General features: G+C 40.9%; 1 protein-coding gene across 19 annotated transcripts in view; it reads right to left on the reverse strand.

The window, feature by feature from the left end:
* ARPP21 (cAMP regulated phosphoprotein 21) overlaps positions 1 to 19,506 on the reverse strand; it is a 151,699-nt gene that overhangs the window by 33,783 nt on the left and 98,410 nt on the right. For all 19 annotated transcript variants that reach the window (XM_019794561.2, XM_034662269.1, XM_019794564.2 and 16 more), the window contains one exon: positions 15,774 to 15,900. In XM_019794561.2, the coding sequence (XP_019650120.1) occupies positions 15,774 to 15,900 (127 nt within the window). The remainder of the gene's footprint in view (positions 1 to 15,773; positions 15,901 to 19,506) is intronic.

Below are 19,506 nucleotides of genomic sequence, written 5' to 3' on the forward strand. Positions count from 1 at the left end.
AAAAAAAAAAAAAAAATCTTTTACAGAGACTGGAGAAATATAGCCTCCCCATAAAAACTGAGTAATCCCTGGGGAGAGGTGGTGCCCAACCCTCAGCAATTCAGGAGAATCCAGTTATCTGCATTTTTTATAAGCTCTCCTCCTCATCCTAATATGGGTGGAAAATCTCTTGGAAAACAATGACTTAGGGACTATGCAAGTGCATTTTTCCCATGGCTGATTTCTATCACATCGCCGCCTTTCCTGAAGAAAAGTCTACCATCTACTGTTCTGTGACAGGGTCTTTAACTTTAAAGTCTTTAAGGTTTCCGTTTGCTTTCACAATGCCTCCCAATTCTTCCAGGTACATAATAAAGTTCTAATAAATCAATGAAATTCATCTCAAGTCCCTTGAAAGCCAGTAGACATGAAACTCCCAGTTGATTTATTTTTCTACTCCCTACTCCTACTTCCATGCCTGTTAGCTCCCAAAATAAAGCCATCTGTGGTGATTTCACAGAGGTTCTGGCTTCCCTGGAGACTCTCACATTCCCCAAACCCAACAGAGACTTCTGCTACAAATCTAGCAGAAAGAGCCAGATGGCACTTGTCCTACAAGTGCTGGCTGTCACCACCAGGCAAATGTACAGAATCGTGTAGCCAGTCTTTGTGACAATACTGCAGACCCCGAGGGCCACCAGTGTGAGCTGGAATGGGAAGAGAGTTCCTGGGGTGCTGAGAGCTGGCATTACCGATTCACATAATTTATAGTTAGTTACTGTCACCACAAACCAACAACAAAGACAACAACCACAAAGGGAGAAAAAAAGAACAAGAAAGAAAGCTTTTGGTGCCTTTTAACTGTTTTTCACAGCCTCTTGAATAAACCTGGACATGTCCTTTTCAGGTTTTTAATCTCCATTTATAAATACAAGCACAGATACAACGTGATGTTTAATATATGCCATCTAATTCCTGAAGGTATAATGTAATTCCTGCAACATGAGAGTGAGCAAAATGAGAAGGAACACAGATATGCTGTTTCTGTTCTGGTTAATTCTAGCTGGCGGTAAAACAATCCAAAGTGCTAGTATTTGTTGACAACATCATAAGAACACTTTGGCAAAGCACATGGGTTTTCCACCTTAATATCTTTCCTCAACTCTTCAGTTTGAAAAGAATAGGCAGATTTCTGCAGGGCAAGGAAAGAGGCCTCAGAAGAAATGAAAGCTGCCAACAACTGACCTTGAACTTCTAGTAAGTGTCAGAAAAAAAAAAAGTCAGTTGTTTACACCACCCCCCAACCCTATACACAAACAAAGCATATACTAATCTCTGAGCTTTGTTACTTGTGCTGAAGACTGGTTCCTGAATAAGAGGCTAAACTATTGGCGAACTAAATTCCTAAAGTTCCAAGCTGAATGGGTGGCTCAATCACCCAAAAAAGGAAGCGAAAGCCTACAGGACACTGAATATCCTTGAATTACTCACAAGCTCAGCAGCAGGATAATTTAGAAATCAACAACTGCACAGTATTCACATTCTCTTTCATTGTTCTAAGAAGGAAAAAAATGCAGAGAAGAGGGATAAAGTGGATTGGGAAGAAGTAGAGCTTTGGCTCCCGATATGGTTTTATTGATATCCTGGGGCACTGTGAGAGCTCAGGACTAAAAATTACATCAGTTAGTCCCCATACTTGCTGAATGACATCTCTGAAATTAGACTTCATAGATTACCTATCTATAAATTCACAGGTCTCTATTCGCCTTACTGTTTGCAATAGCGGGGAGAAAGGCATTTTGGGCTTATGGGGGCTTATTTAGAGGTATACTTAATAAGTATGTCATGAGTTTTGCCAAATTAATACATTAATTTTCACAGCAGTCACAAAACATGCCATTATGTCCTGCCAGAGATTTAAAAATACCTTTGATGCAAATTTCAGAGACCAAAAATAAATGTAAAAGTAAGTGCTACCCGTCATTTAAATTCGGTTCATTAGGAAAATGACATTCACACACACACACACACACACATAGACACGGATTTCTTAAAACCCAGTTTCCCCTTTCTCCCTTTTTAAATGTCTAAAAAAGACCAGCTAAAGGCAATGATGAGAAAAGGCCCATTTCAAGCTGAAGGTAGCAGCACCTTACGGTCATTGGCTAGCTGACCAAGAGCAGGGACTCGTCTTGACTGCAGTTTCTGTGCCTGGCAAACAGCAGTGCTGAGGGCACTAGGGAAGGAGGCAGGGAGCACATGTTTCCATGGATTTTTTTTTTTTTTTTGCCACATTCCTGTTGTCAAGGAAACCGTCTCCTTTGTGTGGCACGTTCAGAAAGGCACTTGAGGTAGACTCCAACTCAAAGAGTGTGAGCCCCTTGAATTGTATCAGTTTTAACAATGGGAAATTAAAAAGACAAAAGCGCTTGACTGAAGGTGGAAAAATACCCCGAAACTTCTGTGGAGTCCTCCCTGCCTGGGGAGAGAAGTGGCAAGCCAATAACAACAGTTTAGTATGAAATATTTGTTGGATACGGAAGTTAAAAAAGATAGATAAATGAGAGATTTGAAAGCTTTAGTCTCCCCCTCCCCACACCCCTCAAATACTTTTTCTTTGAAGGAAAATCCAGGAATGCAAGGACGGCTTTGGGAAACATTTTGTGTTATAATTGTTATTATTCTAGAAGACTCCCTGGGGTGTTTGGGGCTCACTGTGAGAGCTTCCCAGTGACTGAGGCAATGCTGCGGCCCTGGGCCTACAAGGCTGGGAACAGGGTGATCGCCATCATTGCCGTTAAAACTGTGTCACACACTACTCCAAATTGAATTTTTAAATTTCCCATTTGTTTTCTGCCAATATATAAAAATATTGTATGTTAAATATTGATTCATGTATATTGTCCTTATATGCTGCAATATCGTTAAATTCCCTAATGAGTTCTAGTAGTTGTTTTGTACACTGGTTAGAATTTTTAATGTAAATATGCATGTCATCTGCACATACAATCTTACTTCTAAAAAAGACCGTGTCACAGAAGTGTCGGAAGAATCAGTTTACATGCAAGTGTAAAATGAGTTTTGAGTGAGTAAAAATGCTATATTAATAAGGAAGTGGCATGATCTATGATTGCAATACATGTATGTGTCGATCATGTGTACATACATAAGCTTAAAGGCGGAAAAGGAAGAGGCAAAAATAATCCATTATTGTGTTGGCATGGAGTTTTTGCATCTTTTTAAAAACATCCTTTACTGCAAGTACTGTGTTCTTTTGACAGATTATTAAAGTTACATATGCAGAAAAAAATAAAAATTACCCATAAAAACAATCTTCTCTTCCTCCTAATTCTTGCCACAATTTTCAGCAAGGCAGGAGCTTTTCACTCTGATTCATACTTTGGATTGTTCTCTTTGAGTGACCTCTGCAGCAGGAGCTGAGCCTTTCGGACCAGATAGATCTAGTTAGCCTCAACTGGGGAAATCAAGGTGTCCATCAAGATGCACTGAAGAGCGCCTCAAGCTTTCTGATATCCGCAGTGTAATACCACACAGTCCGCTTAACACCCTCTGTGCATAGGTGAGTAATTAGAGTGATATTTGTTGATAAGCTGCTATCGTTGGAAAACAGTGCATGCAATGCCTGCACAGAGCTGGCTCGGCAAATTCTACCGCATGCTCTTAGAAGAGCTTGGAATGCGTGCTCCGTGCGCTACCCTGCATTCTGCAAAGTGCGTTTGGGGCTCTATCCCGGCCCCTCTTTCTGCCATTAATTTCTTATTCTCAAAACAATTATGACCCACATGGCTCATGAGAAGTGCAATGGTGCTGGACCTAATACAAAAATAAAAATAAAACACAAGAGTAAGAGCATCTGGGAGAATGTAAAAATTCAATTATAATGAGTCTCTAGGTGCCTTCAAGGAAATGGTGAGGGAATCTGGAAGAAGATGTCAGCAGGCAATTAGGGATTGGTGGCAGTCCTTGAAGGGCATCGAAACCATCACAGCAGCCAGGGAGGGTCAGTGGGCAACTGGGAATAGCACCTGGGAGAGACCACAGAGGCAGGCCCGTGGCAGCATCAGGGATTTGGATGAGAGCTTAAGTACGAAGGCTACTGCATGCTGCGGATGCGCTCTTCCAACAAACAGATGTGCAGAAACGCCTGTGCCATGGAATCATTCTGTAACAGCTGAATCAATTAGTGACCCTACTTGTAAGCATGTAACCCCCGCGCCCCCCCCCCCCCCCGCCNCTCTAAAGAGGGTGTGTGAGTCACTGTGCTGCTTCTAGAATTACACTACTTCTCCGTGGCTCACACAATCCTGTAGCCTTCCTGGGTTATAGAGATTGCTGCTTGGGTCTGAATAAAATGTTTAGGAACCACTCATGGGGACAGGAAGGCCCATGGCATTTCAGGGCTGGAGGGGGTGATTAGAATCTGTTCTTACGCTGATGGTCTGGGGAAAGGGCAAACTAGCCTTGGTTTTACTGTGTCCCTGCAAAAAGCAGCCACATCTGAAGACAGTGGAAAGAAGAAAGAATTTCAGAAAACAGCACGTTTCAGGGCTGCAAACTTCTGAGGTCGTGTCCTTTAAATTTAATGATTTGTACACTGCTCTCTATTCAAAGAACGAACACCAAAATGTCTAAGCAATAGTGAACCCCTTGGAAATGACAAATTCAAACACCATCCAAAAGCCTGATAATTTTCCTGTGGGCATCACTGCATTGTTGAATTTGGGAAACAAAAAAATGAAAATAACCTTCTTCAAGATGCTCTTCACTTTTTTATCACTACAAATTTCCAAGTTTGAAGTCACCAACCCTGAGGGTAACTTTATGCTGGCTCTAAGGACAGCAAGGTGGAGAGAAGATGGTTTAGTACCCTTGATGCTCTCTGATCAGAACAGAAGGTGGGGAAAACCCAGCATATTCTTCTTAGTCATCGGAATGTTGGATCATGAATATCTCTGGAGGTATGAGGTGTCCTATCTCATAATAGAAAGGAGTGTGTGGAATGGAAAGAAATAAATTTAATAAATTAAAACGAGAAGAAATGCAGACAACTAAAGTACAGTATGAAGATCACCTAGAGTTGAGAGTGAAAAGCATGTTTATTTATAAGGAGAAAGAAACAAAAGAGAGAAAGAGAGGTCCAGAGAATTCAAGATAGGAAGTAAATAAAATGAGAAGACAGATTTGAAGATGGGGAAGCAAAGAATACCATGAAAAATTGAAACAACAAAGTGTTTCCAAAGATAGGAGAGGCTGAAAAACAAGGGGATTAATAGATGGAAGCATAGCTCCCTGCAGAAATTAACAAGAAATTGGCAACAAATTAACAAGAAAGAAAAAGAGGAGCAAATTAAAAGGATGGACCAAGGCTGCATATGCCATGAAATATCCTAACTTCTCTTAATTTAGTTCAGTGAAACCATCAGGTAAGCCTGACCCCTTGGAACTAGGAGTTTGGGTTCTTCAGATTTTTCTAGAGTTCAGATTCTTTCTTAGGAAAGCTGCACAGGAATGTTAGAATTTGGGGGGGGAACCCACCATAATTTGTATGCTTTTCTTGCCACCTTTCTTTCCTTGCCATCTCTAAACCAAATCTTTCTTTTTTTCTAACAAACTACTGCTTCCACGTTTGGTTGCATAATATGAAAAATACAAGATACTGCTATGATCTATCTTTCTCTCCATCTTTATAGAAAAGCAGGAATCCTAACCACACCAGTGGTGCTTAACTGCATAACAAATGAGTACGTAAACATCAAAAGCTAAATAAAATGCAAAACGCCAGAGCAACTCTTAGAAACATGTTGAATAAACCTGTTTCACTATACCCTCCTAGGTTATAGTGGGAGGGAACCTGGCCATCTATATTGTTTTGGTTACCTGTATGGCTTTCAGATCTAAAAATAGCATGATTCCTATTATTGCTCCTAATAATGTTAACCTTTCTCATAACCCCGGCTTAATATTTCTCATTCCCTAGGGGCGCCTGGGTGGCATAGCGGTTAAGCGTCTGCCTTCGGCTCGGGGCGTGATCCTGGCGTTACGGGATCGAGCCCCACATCAGGCTCCTCTGATATGAGCCTGCTTCTTCCTCTCCCTCCCCTGCTTGTGTTCCCTCTCTCGCTGGCTGTCTCTATCTCTGTCGAATGAATAAATAAAATCTTTAAAAAAAAAATATTTCTCATTCCCATTTCTGTAAATGGAATAATTAGACCAATTAATGAAAGAAACACATAAACATTTCCATAGAAACCTTTTCCAAACTCATATTTTCAGAACAGCATGTTCCGTAAGGATTTATCCATGTGACTTCCACTGAAATCAGACAATTAAATCCTCGTGTAACTCTTTGATAATGAACCCCCTCTGCTTTTAGTAACATAATAATGCAGACACCTAAGGTACACATGGCTTCCTCAAGGCGGTCAAATGCAACAATTTCTGCATTGCTTCTCTGAGTGATTATTGGTTATATATTTTAAAAAATGTATTTAAAAATATAGAGAGAGATTAATAAGGCGTTAAGCAGTAATATATACGTAAATTATACAGAGGATAACTAGACAAATAAATCTTTTTAAAAACCATCGAGTTTGGAGAAGGTGATTTAAGATTGAAAAAGAAAATCCCACTGTCTAAAAACTAATGTATCTCATTGGTCACACTGGTATCCCAAATTCTTTCTTTAGCTCTGATGGTCCTTCTTCCCATCTCCACCCATTCCCAAGGGGAAAAGAGTCAAGGGGAGGAATACCATAAGAACAAAGAAAGAGAAGTGCTTTCTCAAAGATAAAACTCCTCTCAGTTGCATTGACACTGCTTAATAAGTCAAGCTAAAAATACAGGATTCACTGTCAACCTTATACAAGCACTCTGGTTAAATAAATTTATAGACTCCATTAAGGTACATTTTGCCCCATCCCAAATGTGTTTCAGAACAACATTACAGAGCCAACAATCTCTTTTCCTACTAGGAGATGTTATCATGAACAATATTCTATCACAACAAAAATAGCATTACTTCAAGAAGAAAAAAGCTAAACATACTGCTGTTTATTGAACTTCCACGCAGGCCTCTCAGGAAAGGAGCTGTGGCTTTGGTCTATTTTCAAATATACATGTGTCACAGATAATGACATCTTCCTGCTAGAGATGCCACTGAGTCTGTTCCTTTGTTAAACACTCGAAAGGGAGCTAAGTGATTGAAGGAAGGCGCTGCCTTGAACAGAGGGTCCTATGAGCAGTTGTCAGGGTCTGGTTATTTCCCCGCCATCTGAACACTTTTGAAACTAATCGGTTGAAATGAGTGTTGATGGGAACACTATTCCTTTAAATTTATAAAAATCCCTGAATTGCAAAGCATACACAAATCCACACATACTATCCCCCTGAGAGCGGCCTGTGACCTATACCTTGGGCAAATGTCTGAACTTTGAAAAATGTGTGTTGTCTGTTGCTGTAGATTGGTTTGTTAGGCTGTCTCTCTCTCTGATTTCATAACATTTAACTACAGTTTTATTCTTATTCATATTTGAGACGGATGACTGAGAGGTTTCCATTTAGGCTTTTCAATCTTCATACATTCTCTTCTTCTTTCCCTCTCCCTCTCTCTCCCCTCTCCCTCCCCCACCCTCGCATACACACACGGACACATACAGGCAGCCACCTACCCCTCTGTGTTCATGCTAACTTGAAAAGAGATACACATATTACTCATTCTTTCAACACTTCTGAGTGCGTGCTCTGTCATGTAATCATGCTATATTTACTTTCGATCTCAAAATTTGGATCTGTAAACATTAACACACTAATTCTAAATACAATTCATAAGAGTCATATGCTAACTACAAACTATTAATTTTTGCCTAAAATATAAGCAATGTCAAATCAAAGAGTGAATTTGGGTAGGTTCTTTCCCTTTGCAACAGCTTACACGCAGGCCAGCCGTGATTAAAAATCTGCTCTCTGTGACATTGGCTCTCCAGATGGCAGACCCTTAGCATCGGCATCCCCTGGGAGTGTGCTCGAAACGCAGAATCTCAGGACTCACCCTGGAACTACTGTGTCAAAATACGCATTTGATCAAGGTATACATGCTCATTAAAGTTTAGGGAGCACTGGCTACAGTAACCCTCCCTCAAACACCCACAACATGGGAGGGGCTGAGAATGGCATTTACAAGCTCTTCTCAGGAATCCAGAGAGGCTTGGAAAAATCCAATGGCCTGTTATATAGCTAGTATTTCCGACAGGCTGAACCCTCCAACTCTACAGGTCTTCAGTGAAGAACTAACTCCCTACACACAAAAGGTTTTCTGCATATGTGGAATGGAGATTTGAATCAATGCAATCTATATCCTAAAGGTCAGAGTGTCCCCAAAGATTCCTGGATTATGCTGTTATCCTATCATCAGTTAGCAAAATAAAACACACAGGATCTACATTCGCTGACCTGGTTTTCTCTTCCCTCGGTGTTCTGTATACATATTTATTTACATATATTTTGAATTCATTGCGAAGTTCTTTATTTGCATCCATCATTCTTCTCTCTGATCAACTGGACAAAGGAGGCCCATTGCAAGGCTTGTTTCTGTCTTCTCTAACAAGACAGAGAAAGATGATACTCGAAGGGGAGGAAGAGTCCATTTGTCTTAGGAAGGTGGAGGAGTGATAACACATCTCCTAAGTTTTCTGGATAGTATTTTACTCTTGTTTGCATGCCCTCCTTATAACCTGCACGCGGCCCTAAGTTCAAATATCCAAGGGCAGAGTCTCACAAGTCAGACTTAGTCACACTGAGTCAGCCTGCTGGGTTTCTGAAACCCACATTTGTCACTGAATCTCTAAAGACCGAGGTGCTAGAAGCCCCCTTTCTGGCTCTGACAAGAAAGATGCCACACCAGGCAGGAGGCTGGCCTTCCTCAGTTTCCTCATTTAACCAAACGGAGCATATAAATTCTGTCTCTACTATTCATGCCTCATGATGGCTGTTCAGCAGAGTGTAAGGGAGAGTCCAGGTGAGAATTATGTTAAATATAAGTGAAAGAGTGAGTCAAGCAGCTCAAACCATTTTGAAGACCTCCATCACTGTCTCCTGCAAGGACTCCAACTCTGCTTTGCCAGGAGGGTTGGCTCATCATTTCCCCAAACCAGAGCCCTGACAGGACCGGAGCTGAAGTGAATTAAACAGGCTTTAGGAAGCCCCACAAAAGCTGCATGGGCTTTTGCAATATGATGCATTATTTAAGATTTCTTTTTCATGATTTCCTTCTGAACTATGATTTGAAAAGTAAAACATTTTCATGGAAATTGCTCTATGAAACTGGTTTTTACCCAAAATGAAGCATTCAGCAGATGGTTGGGAGTGGGGAAGTGGGGCAGGAAAGGGATTTAAAAAGCAGAGGTAAGCGGCATCTCCAGAGTTTTCAGAATCTACACCAGAGGATTTGCTGCAGTTGTGAGCTAACCGAATGAAGGGTTCCCTCAAGTATTGTGTTTCTCCCTTTCCTGCTCTGCTCTGCTGCCATTCTATTTTCCTACTGCTCTACTGTCATGGCATTTAATAATCCGGGCTCTCCTGATCTACTGGAAAAGCAGCACTGTTGGACCGCCTGATGTAAACAGTAATCTACATTATTCTTCTACCTAAGCCTAAAGTAATATCGTTGGCATTAAGCAAAGTGCTGGAAGCCTGGCAAGTGAGGGATGTAGGTGACAGTGTCTGGGAACAGCTTACCCAAATGTCATTGGTCACAAGGCCTTACATTCCAAACTATTTTTATGGAATGTTTCTAACTTTTTTTAGGGAATCAAACATGTCTTAATTATTTGAGGAAAAAATCCCAACAACAAATGATAACATGCTTCGAATAACTTCAAAGTCTCCCCTGCATCCTTGGACTTCAGGGAAACTGAGGGTAACCTCTGCCTTAAGATTCATGTCAGGACTATAGGAAGTTTTGTAATTGGAGTTGTGAATATCACCTCTCAGCCACAGATAGAACTAGTAAGCCGAAAATCAGCAAAAATACAGAAGACCTGAGCAACAAAATAAACTGACAGGATTTTAATCGGTATGTCTAGAACATTCTACCAAACAACAGCAGAGCACCCAATCGTTTTCAAGAGCTTATGGAGCATTCAGCAAGTTAGACCAAACCTGGTCCATAAAACCAACCTCAACAATCTTCTAAGAGTTGAAATCATACAGAGTATGTTCTTTGTAATGGAATCAGTCTAGAATCAATGACAGAAATACAACAGGAAAACCACCAAACACTTGGGTATTAAACAAAACACCTCTAAATAATCTATAGATCAAGGAGCAAATCACACAGAAAATTTAAAAACACATACAAATTAATAAAAATGGAAATAAAGCACATAAAAATATGTGGCGCGTTGTTAAAGCAGGGCTATGAAGGAAACCTGTAGCACTAAGTATGCTCGCATTAGAAAAGAGAAAAAGTCCTAAATCAATAATCTCACTTCCTACCTCAAGAAACTACATCAAGTAGAACAAAATAAAGCTAATGTGTGCGGACGGAAGAAAATAAGAACAGAAATCAATGAAATCAAAACAATAAAACAATAGAGAAAATCAATGAGATTAAGTGGTAGTTCTTTGAGAAGATCAATAAAATTGATAAATCTAGCGAGACTTACCAACCTAAGAAGGGAGATTTTAAAAATCACGAACAGTACGGAAAAACAGGATATCCCAACATATCCTGCAGCCATTCAAAGGATAATAAAGAAATACCAGGAATAACTTTTCACTCATAAATCCAACAACTTAGACGAAATGAGCCAATTCCTCAATGACCACAAAGGACTAAAACTCACCAAAGACAGATCATCTGAATATTCTCGTAACCATAACAATTTCATAATTAAAGGCTCTAGTAATTATATTCACATAAAAAGTAAAAAATAATGCTTCTGAAAATCCCCAGGCCCAGACAGGGTCACTGGAGGATTCTATCAACCATTTAAGGAAGATTCATCACCATTTTACACAATTCCTTCCAAAAAACAGAAGAAGAGGAAACACTCCCCAATTCATTTTATGAGGCCATTATTATTCTGATCCCAAAACCAGGATTTATTCATCCCCACATGCCCACTTATGAAAGTAGATAGGACTTTACAAGTCCATTTTTGTGGCTTTTAGAACATATGCAAGATTGTAGAAAGTGGAGAAAGAAGCTACGTGTATTTCTTTTTTAGTCAAACTGAAAAGGGAATTTGAAGTTGGAGACAAGATTCAAGACAAATTCTTTTTTTTCCCCCCTCTTTTCAATATGTGATCTGCACATAAATATCTCAGCTGTGCTCTGTCATCTGCTGTTAGTGACCAGCACCACAAAGGAATACGAAAGCCTGTGGTGGGTCTGGAGCCAAAGTCGAGAGTCCCCCATTTGTTCTGCGATTAGTCAACGTAGCTGGATCATTAATTCAATGCTCTCTGCCTCTGTCACATGGGCCTGCCAGCTTAGTTCCAACGTGCCCGTTTCTCTATGATCATCCGTGACAGTAAATAAAGGCAACACTAGTAACTAGGTTTATGTGATTATGATCAAGGGGTTAATGCGCAGGTCTAAAACCAGGCAAGCCTGGTCCTCCTCCTAATCTGATCAACCCTGGGACCCGGGTAATTTATTTCTGAATAAGGGTGCTCACAGCTACTATTTCCCTTGTGAATTTGTGGTGGGGGTTAAACAATGCAGTGTTTGTAAGTACTTAACATAGCACCTAGCCACGTAGAGACCTAACTAACGGTGGCTATAATTACTACTAACATGTTTATGGCCTGAAAAATGTTTTTAGGGGCGCCTGGGTGGCTCAGTCAGTTAAGCGCCTGCCTTCAGCTCAGGTCATGATCCCAGGGTCCTAGGAGGATCAAGCCCCACTTCAGGCTCCCTGCTCAGTGGGGATCCTGCTTCTCCCTCTCCCTCTGTCCTGCTCATGCTCTCTCTCTCTCAAATAAATAAAATCTTTAAAAACAAAACAAAACAAAAAGTTTTTAAACCTGAATGAAATCATAGCAACATAGGTATTAATGAAATGCAATATGGTAACTGACTACTAAGTAAGCCTACAGCATTGTGAAATGAAAGGCTTGCTCATCAGTACTGCATTTCAGTATTTGACCCCTGGGAAGAGCTGTTCTCAGGTAGGACACCCTCACTACCAAGTCTTTCAGAGCTCGAACCAGATAACTGCCTTTCTATGCATCTTCAGGTCATCAACAACTGCCTCATAAAAAAAATTATCTACCTTCACTGTTGGGAGTACCTGATAATGTTAAATTGACAACATATTTTTTTTTTCCATTAGAGACACTTCTGTATTAATGGTTTTTATTTCCCTTGGATATGTAGCTACAAAACCCAAATATCACTGTTCAAATCTGCCGCTTAATTTCTCCAAATTAATGACCCTTGTTTATAATCCCCACCAGTGTAGGCTCCTTCTTCCAGAGACTTAGCACTTCCATCACAGGTTGGTAGTGTAAAGAGTACAAAATCACCAGGAGGAAGAATTTATGTCCCCCTATTGGGCCTCAAGGTAACTCAAGGGGCCTATTTGGTCAATTGTAGAATATCTGATTTCCTTTATAAAAATCCACTGTGTGTAGTTATAAGGCCTCTGAAAGATGCCGTGACTTACAGAGGTTTCAATTGGTCAAGAATGTAGGACAAAGAAGAAATACTTTTCACTGCCATTAAATGAAGACTAAAAACAGTGCCAAGAAGCAAATTGGGATTAAACTCTCATTTGGTTATAACTGAGATAAATTTGCTCCACATGAATGCCTAACCCTGTGATGTGGAGCTTGCTGTGACATAGGCCAAGGCGGTATCAGATGAAGGTGGGAGAGGGTCAGGTCCCAGAGAGTCAGGGAGTCACGGGGGGATAGTGCCAGCCCAACCCCAGTCCCAAGGTCGTTTTACAAGAGACAGAGGGCCTATCTTCATGCGCCTCCAGGAAATGTGGCTTCCCAAATAAGTCTCTATTAGTATCACTAAACTAAGCAAATGGCCTCCTAGCTATAGTCACGTACTGTCACTGCAATTGCATTGCATGAACTAGATGACTGGGATTTTGTTAGCAGAGGTGATTCTTAGTGATGTCAGGCGACGGTGTCTGTCTTCCCAAACCTTCAGTAAATACAAAACCATGGTGGAAACTGCATTGAGATTTTCAGCTCATATCGGATGTGGTGGTCTCAAAAGCTAGGAACTCAAAGGTCTCACATGTATGTCGACGCTGTCTCTTCCGGGAGGTTACCATTCACACATCATTTCCTTTTTCTCATCTTCCCAGTCCCCACAGACTACCTTAGTCCCACTCACCTCCCTGACACTTGAAGCACTTCTATTTTGGATATGCTGCTCCTTTAAAATGCACCTTTCTAATTAGTGTCATTATCTCGCCTTGGAGGTGGCATTTCCATGGAATGTGGGAGAAGTCAACGTCTCCAGTCTGCCATAGAATGTAGCTGGGGCCAGTCTGTTCTCTGTGAGATGGGGAGAGGTTCTGCAACCCTAAATTCTCCCACAATGTTTTAAAAAAGATAAAAAAAGTCACAACATTCTTGCTAATGTTGAGACTCACCAATAAAGATGGTGGAGAAAGGTCAGGGAGAGCCTGAGGCTTGTCCTAAATCTGCTTCTGTTGCCCAGTGAACATATTCATCCGACTGTCTCAGCCCCCCCCCCCACAGACCCGGAGTCTTCAGGTGGTGTAGCTCTAGAATGTTTGCAACCACATGCCTGTGTAGGGACTATACTCTAACACAAGCCTGAAATATCTCTTCAGGAGACTGTCAAATCACGGCAGTAAACTAAAACTTGGTCACTCATTATCATTAGATATCTGCATCTTTCTTCTACAGGCATTGGTAACCAAAAGGAAAACTTCACGGTGGCCTCTGGACCAGTAGCTAGAAGATGATAAATTAACTCTCTGACAAACATTAACAGGAGGAATGCAAGCAGCACATTACTACAGTATATATCTAAATTGATAGCATAGTTACCACCAAGTGATAGAGATAATAACATTTTTCAGCAACCAGAGAAAATATTACCAAACTCTTTTCTTAAAATAACTGATCATTTTAAAGCCTTCTGTGTTTGGGGCGCCCGGGTGGCTCAGTCGGTTCAGCGTCTGCCTTCAGCTCAGGTCATGATCCCAGGGTCCTGGGACTGAGCCCCGCATCGGGCTCCCTGCTCAACAGGGAGTCTGCTTCTCCCTCTCCCTCTGTGCTCTTGCTCTCTCTCTCTCAAATAAAATCTTTAAATAATAATAAAAAAATAAACACTTTTGTGTTCTTTTTTTTTTTTTTTAAAGATTTTATTTATTTATTTGACAGAGATAGAGACAGCCAGCGAGAGAGGAAACACAAGCAGGGGGAGTGGGAGAGGAAGAAGCAGGCTCATAGCAGAGGAGCCTGACGTGGGACTCAATCCCATAACGCTGGGATCACGCCCTGAGCCGAAGGCAGACGCTTAACCGCTGTGCCACCCAGGCACCCCTGTGTTCTTATTAGTATAAAAATGTAAAGTTAATTCAGAGGTCAAAGTATATTTTCCTCCAAACTATTACAGTGTTGAAACAAAAAAAAAGTCTGGCTGGCAACTATACGTTTCTCTAATTCTTCTCCTACAGACTTTAAACAGGCCATGAGATGAACCGAAGACTGTACACGTTATCTGCAATACAGAGGAATTGAATCATTTCTCCAATCTGACATGATGCTAGTCGTGTCTGCATTCCTATTCTTAGGGTGTCTATTCTTGGTATGAACGCTTGGCAAGGCCTGTGCTTTCTGTCTGCTTATAAAAATTGTACATCTCCCGTATATACCACACATATATGTATATATCACATATGCATAGACATATCATCAGCATAGAGATCCGATGGCAGAGCAGCCATTCAGGAGGCAGTGGGAGCACGCGCTATAGCACACAACCTACTTACGGAAGGCAGGATCCCCCAGTCAGGCGGTCTTCAGCATGGCAAGGAGCAGTTTCCCTTGCAGAGTGGTCAGCAGGAAGGACACAAGCCTCTCCCTAGCCCAAGTCACTCAGCCCTGCTGGGTTCCTGCTGCTCTCGGGGCACTGGCATGCCATTAGGAGTGTGACACAGTAGGGAAAGAGACCGGTTCACTGTGAGACCTGCTACTCACTCTCGTACAGTGTATCGGCCCCCCTTCCCACTGCACAGTGGCTGCCAAGCTCTGGGCGGGAGGCGTGTGGCCCTCGAGACAGTGAGCCATGGAGTCAAAGTTCCACCGGGGACACGGGCTGCAGTGTCGGGGGCCTTCTTCTAAAGACAGTACTTTTTAGGATGGTATGGAAACAACCTAATTTGGTCCCCTAGCCTTAGGAACAAGGGAGGGATTTTCTTCATGTTGAAAACCAAAAAAAATAAAAAAGGGAAATAGAAAAGGAAACGGTATGAACTAGGAAGATAAGGATGTGGTTGGCACTCTGCTTTAAAAGAAATTAAGAAGATCCAAAAATAATTTATGGAGACTGTATTTAGCATGCATGTCTGGGGTGCTGGAGTGACGTGGGCTTCACCTTCTGGTACCTGTTACTTTTCCATACAGAGTTAATCCAATGCTCCATTATCTTGTCTGGGTAAGGGAAATGAGGCGATTAAATTGCCAAGCTTGGATACTCATCCAAAGAGGACAGCTGAGAGATTTACATGCAAAAATCAGTGGGTTAGAGGAGGGCATGGAAAACAGACTCCAAGTACCTGCTTGCTGTGCTGCCTGTGGCATCTGCTGGCCCCTCTGAGCACTGTACTGAACGGAGGCCAGGGGCCGGTACTGCTGCGTGCTTGAGGTAGGGTACTGACCAGATGGGTAGTAATACACGGACATCTGTGGAAGAAAGAGAAGAACGGGAAGAAAGGGAATGAGAAATGTATAGGAGTGACATTTTTTAACATACAATGCATGGTCACCTTATGATGTACTACGATCATAGTAGACTGTGAAGATGGCCACCAAACACTTCACCCAGCCTGTGCGTGTGTGCATACTGCTCTTCTCGTGAAGATGTGCAATCTACTCCCCAGGTCCCTGAATCTGGGCTGGCTCTGTGACTCTCTTTGACCAAGGCCATGAGGCAGAAATGGCAACTCTTGAGACTTCCAAGCCAGGTCCTTAAGAAGACGTGCACTTATGCTCACACAGGAGGAGCACCGAGCTGCCAGGAAAAGAAGTCCAGGCCATCCTGCTGGAGAAAGAGGCCATGTGGAGAAGACAGGAACCCCAGTGGACAGGCTATGCCGACGTTCTAGGCATGGGAGCCAGGCCATCTTGGATGTTCCAGACCCAGTCAAGCTGCCCAAGCCATTAGCACATGAAGCAGAGCTGAACCATCCTGCTGAGTCCTGCTCTAGTTGCTGACCTAGTCACAAGCAATACAATAGTTGTTGTCTTAAAACACTGGATTCTGTGTTTTCAAAATGAAACAAGAGTGAATGTAACAGGGGTGCTTGGGTGGCTCAGTCAGTTAAGCTTCTGACTTCGGCTCAGGTCATGATCCCAGGGTCCTGGGATTGAGTCCTGCATCGGGCTCCTTGCTCAGTGAGGCATCTGCTTCTCTCTCTGCCCATCACCTTGCTTGTGCTCTCTGTTGCTCACTCTTTCTCTCTCTCACATAAACAAACAAACAAATAAATAAATAAATAAATAAATAAAACCTTTTAAAAAAGGGGGAATGAAACAGTCATCTACAACAACAAACAGTTATCTAACTTGAATTGTTTTTCTAATGGAAACACAAGTGAGATGTGGAAACTGCTAATCTCTAGCCTATAAGAAGCAGGGGTTGGAATTACAAAATGCAGTCAAGTCTATTAAATCACTTGGCAGAGCCATTGGCACAGAGCCAATATCCAAAAGAATTTATGTTCAATCTAAAAAAGGAAATAAGTTTAAAATAATGTTTATATTACCTAATGTCACTTTCTAATGATTGGGAATGGCTAAAAATATTCTAATTACTTCCAATAAGATTGCAACCAAATGTCTCTTGGAAAGTCTTCCTTGTCTGCCTCAGTTCATTTATATTAAGGCGCTCTCTTACTAATCTTGAATGTTTTTTCATCTCCAGGCTTCTGACAATTCTTCTATCATCTTCTTGAAAGTGTAAACAGAGATATACAAGGACACAGTCTACAAGTAAGTATCACATACACAGAATAAAATTACAAGCCACCTATGTTTGAGAACAGTGATTTTAATTATTATTTTATTTTCTGATTTGATCATGACAAATAGGAAATGCTTTTTTTATTTCAATCTTGCTATTGAAACACATGTATCATGATTTCCTGCCTTAGCATCACATAGGAACAAAAGATAACTTGGAGTGTGTTGAGCTGTGGTTCTGTAATCCCCCGGAATTGTTATGAATTCTAATTCTGTCTGGCAATACGGATATCCAAGGGTAAGAGACTGAACGAGTCTCAAGCGAACACGGGTCAGTATTTGGCAACTAACTCTGATTGTACATTTTGCTTATAGTGATTTCTTTCTTCCTGTTTCTCCCTTTCTTTGTAAGGCAATTTATAACAATAAAAACCCAAAGAATCCTAGAGTAATAACAGGTTTTAGTTACGCTCTGGCAAATCACGATGCTATTAAAGATTACTACCCATTATACATCAGATGCTTCCTCAAATTAAGAAGAAGAAGAACTATTATGTAATTTATTCATGAGCCTTATATTTCTATGTCCTTTAGGAAGAATAGCAGTTTGTTCCTTTAGGAAAATCTGTGACTTGATTCAATGGAAGTCATAAATATGTTACCCAATCCTTGGTCTCTTCTCTCACATTCAATATGAAACATGAAAATACCTTCAGGGATGAGGGACAGAGTTCAAACCCTTGAAAATTTCCTGATGAGCACTAATGGTTTGGATGAAATATACTTTCATCCGAAAGAGATTATATATCTCTTAAAGGAGAGCCTCAATTTTTAGTACTCAGTTGTCCTGTTTTGTTCTAGTTTTTTTTTCTCCCACCCTCCCTTCTTTGATACCCTGACAGGCAGGTGCATTGGTCACCTCCATCCAGTACCTCTCCTGGGCAGAGCATTGGCCAGTGCTTAGCAGTCACAGCTCCCAGTCATATGGAGCAAAGGGGACATGGGCACCTGGCTCATCTTCATCCTGCCCATGGAGGAAGGTGCTGAGTAGAACTAAGAGGAATCATCAAAGGACCCAAAAGCAAGGTTGGAAGGGAGAAAAGAGTAAGGATAGCTCCCAAGAGGAGAAAATGTATATTTTCAACTACTATGTATATTTTAAAACACAGAGAACCAAAATATGAGTAGGTTAGGAAAGGAAAGAAATAAATGAGAAAAAAGAAAAAACCATATTAAAAAATCTCTTCTCCCACCACCTTCAAGTTCCTCTTTGGTTTGTCCATGTGTTTCTTTCTTCACCTACCAGGGGGTGTTCAGAAGGCATACATGATGGCAGACAAAACTAACTTCAATTTTATTAAATAGGTTCACTTTCTGCATACATTTCATGTATTTCCATATGCCCATGGACTGTACCTTGAGTTCTTTTCATTGTCCCACAGTTGAGTAATCAAGCTGTAAAATGTTTACTAAATTGAAACTCGCAATGGGTTATGTCTTATACCTAAGAAGTTCATGCATGTCCAGACTGACAATGAACCAGGAACATCTATTTTGTTTTGTTTTGTTTTCTACTCCCCTCCCTTTCTATTTCTAAATCTTTTGAAGAAGGGATGAAAGCTTTTCTGTTGCAGACACATCAGGGGTTCTGAGTTGTCTTTGCTCTTGCAGTGTACTAATATTGAAATTCATTTACCAAGGAAGACTTTTTTTTTTAAGTCTTTCAAAAAATTCTTCAATTAAATATTCTGACAACTCTTCTCCTTGATAGCAGAAATGGGTAGGAACACTTAGATGCTGTTTAGAATAAAAGAACTACACTATTTTCCCATTAAATAAACTTAAAGTATTTAATTTGTTACTAAAATAATTAATATATTAATGAGACGCTTTCTTCTGTAACTTGATGTTATTTTTTCACATCTCCTTAAATCCTACTGGTGAAGAGATATTACAGAAAAGACAACTGAAGATGAACAATTAATTAGTCATTCAAAATAAAATGAACAACTGAATGAAAATCATCTCATGGTGAAGGGTTTTGCATGGCTTGAAAAGAAAATAATTTATTCGAGTTGTTAAGGCAGTGAAACAAATAATACAAAGGTGACACCGTACTTTAAACAGCTCATCCAATGCAATATTTCTTAATTAGGATGGAATTTGCTTGGGATATGTGTGCCTTGAAAATGAACCAGAAAACGCCTTCGTGCATTTTACATCTTGACAGTAATCACTTGCAATATTCTGCAAGGGATGCCCAGGAGAGCACCAGAGATGTTTGGTGGTGAACAGTAACAGATAATCAGTCTTTGAGAAGACAGTAAA

Source organism: Ailuropoda melanoleuca, chromosome 6 (assembly GCF_002007445.2).
Source record: "Ailuropoda melanoleuca isolate Jingjing chromosome 6, ASM200744v2, whole genome shotgun sequence".
Taxonomy (NCBI): domain Eukaryota; kingdom Metazoa; phylum Chordata; class Mammalia; order Carnivora; family Ursidae; genus Ailuropoda; species Ailuropoda melanoleuca.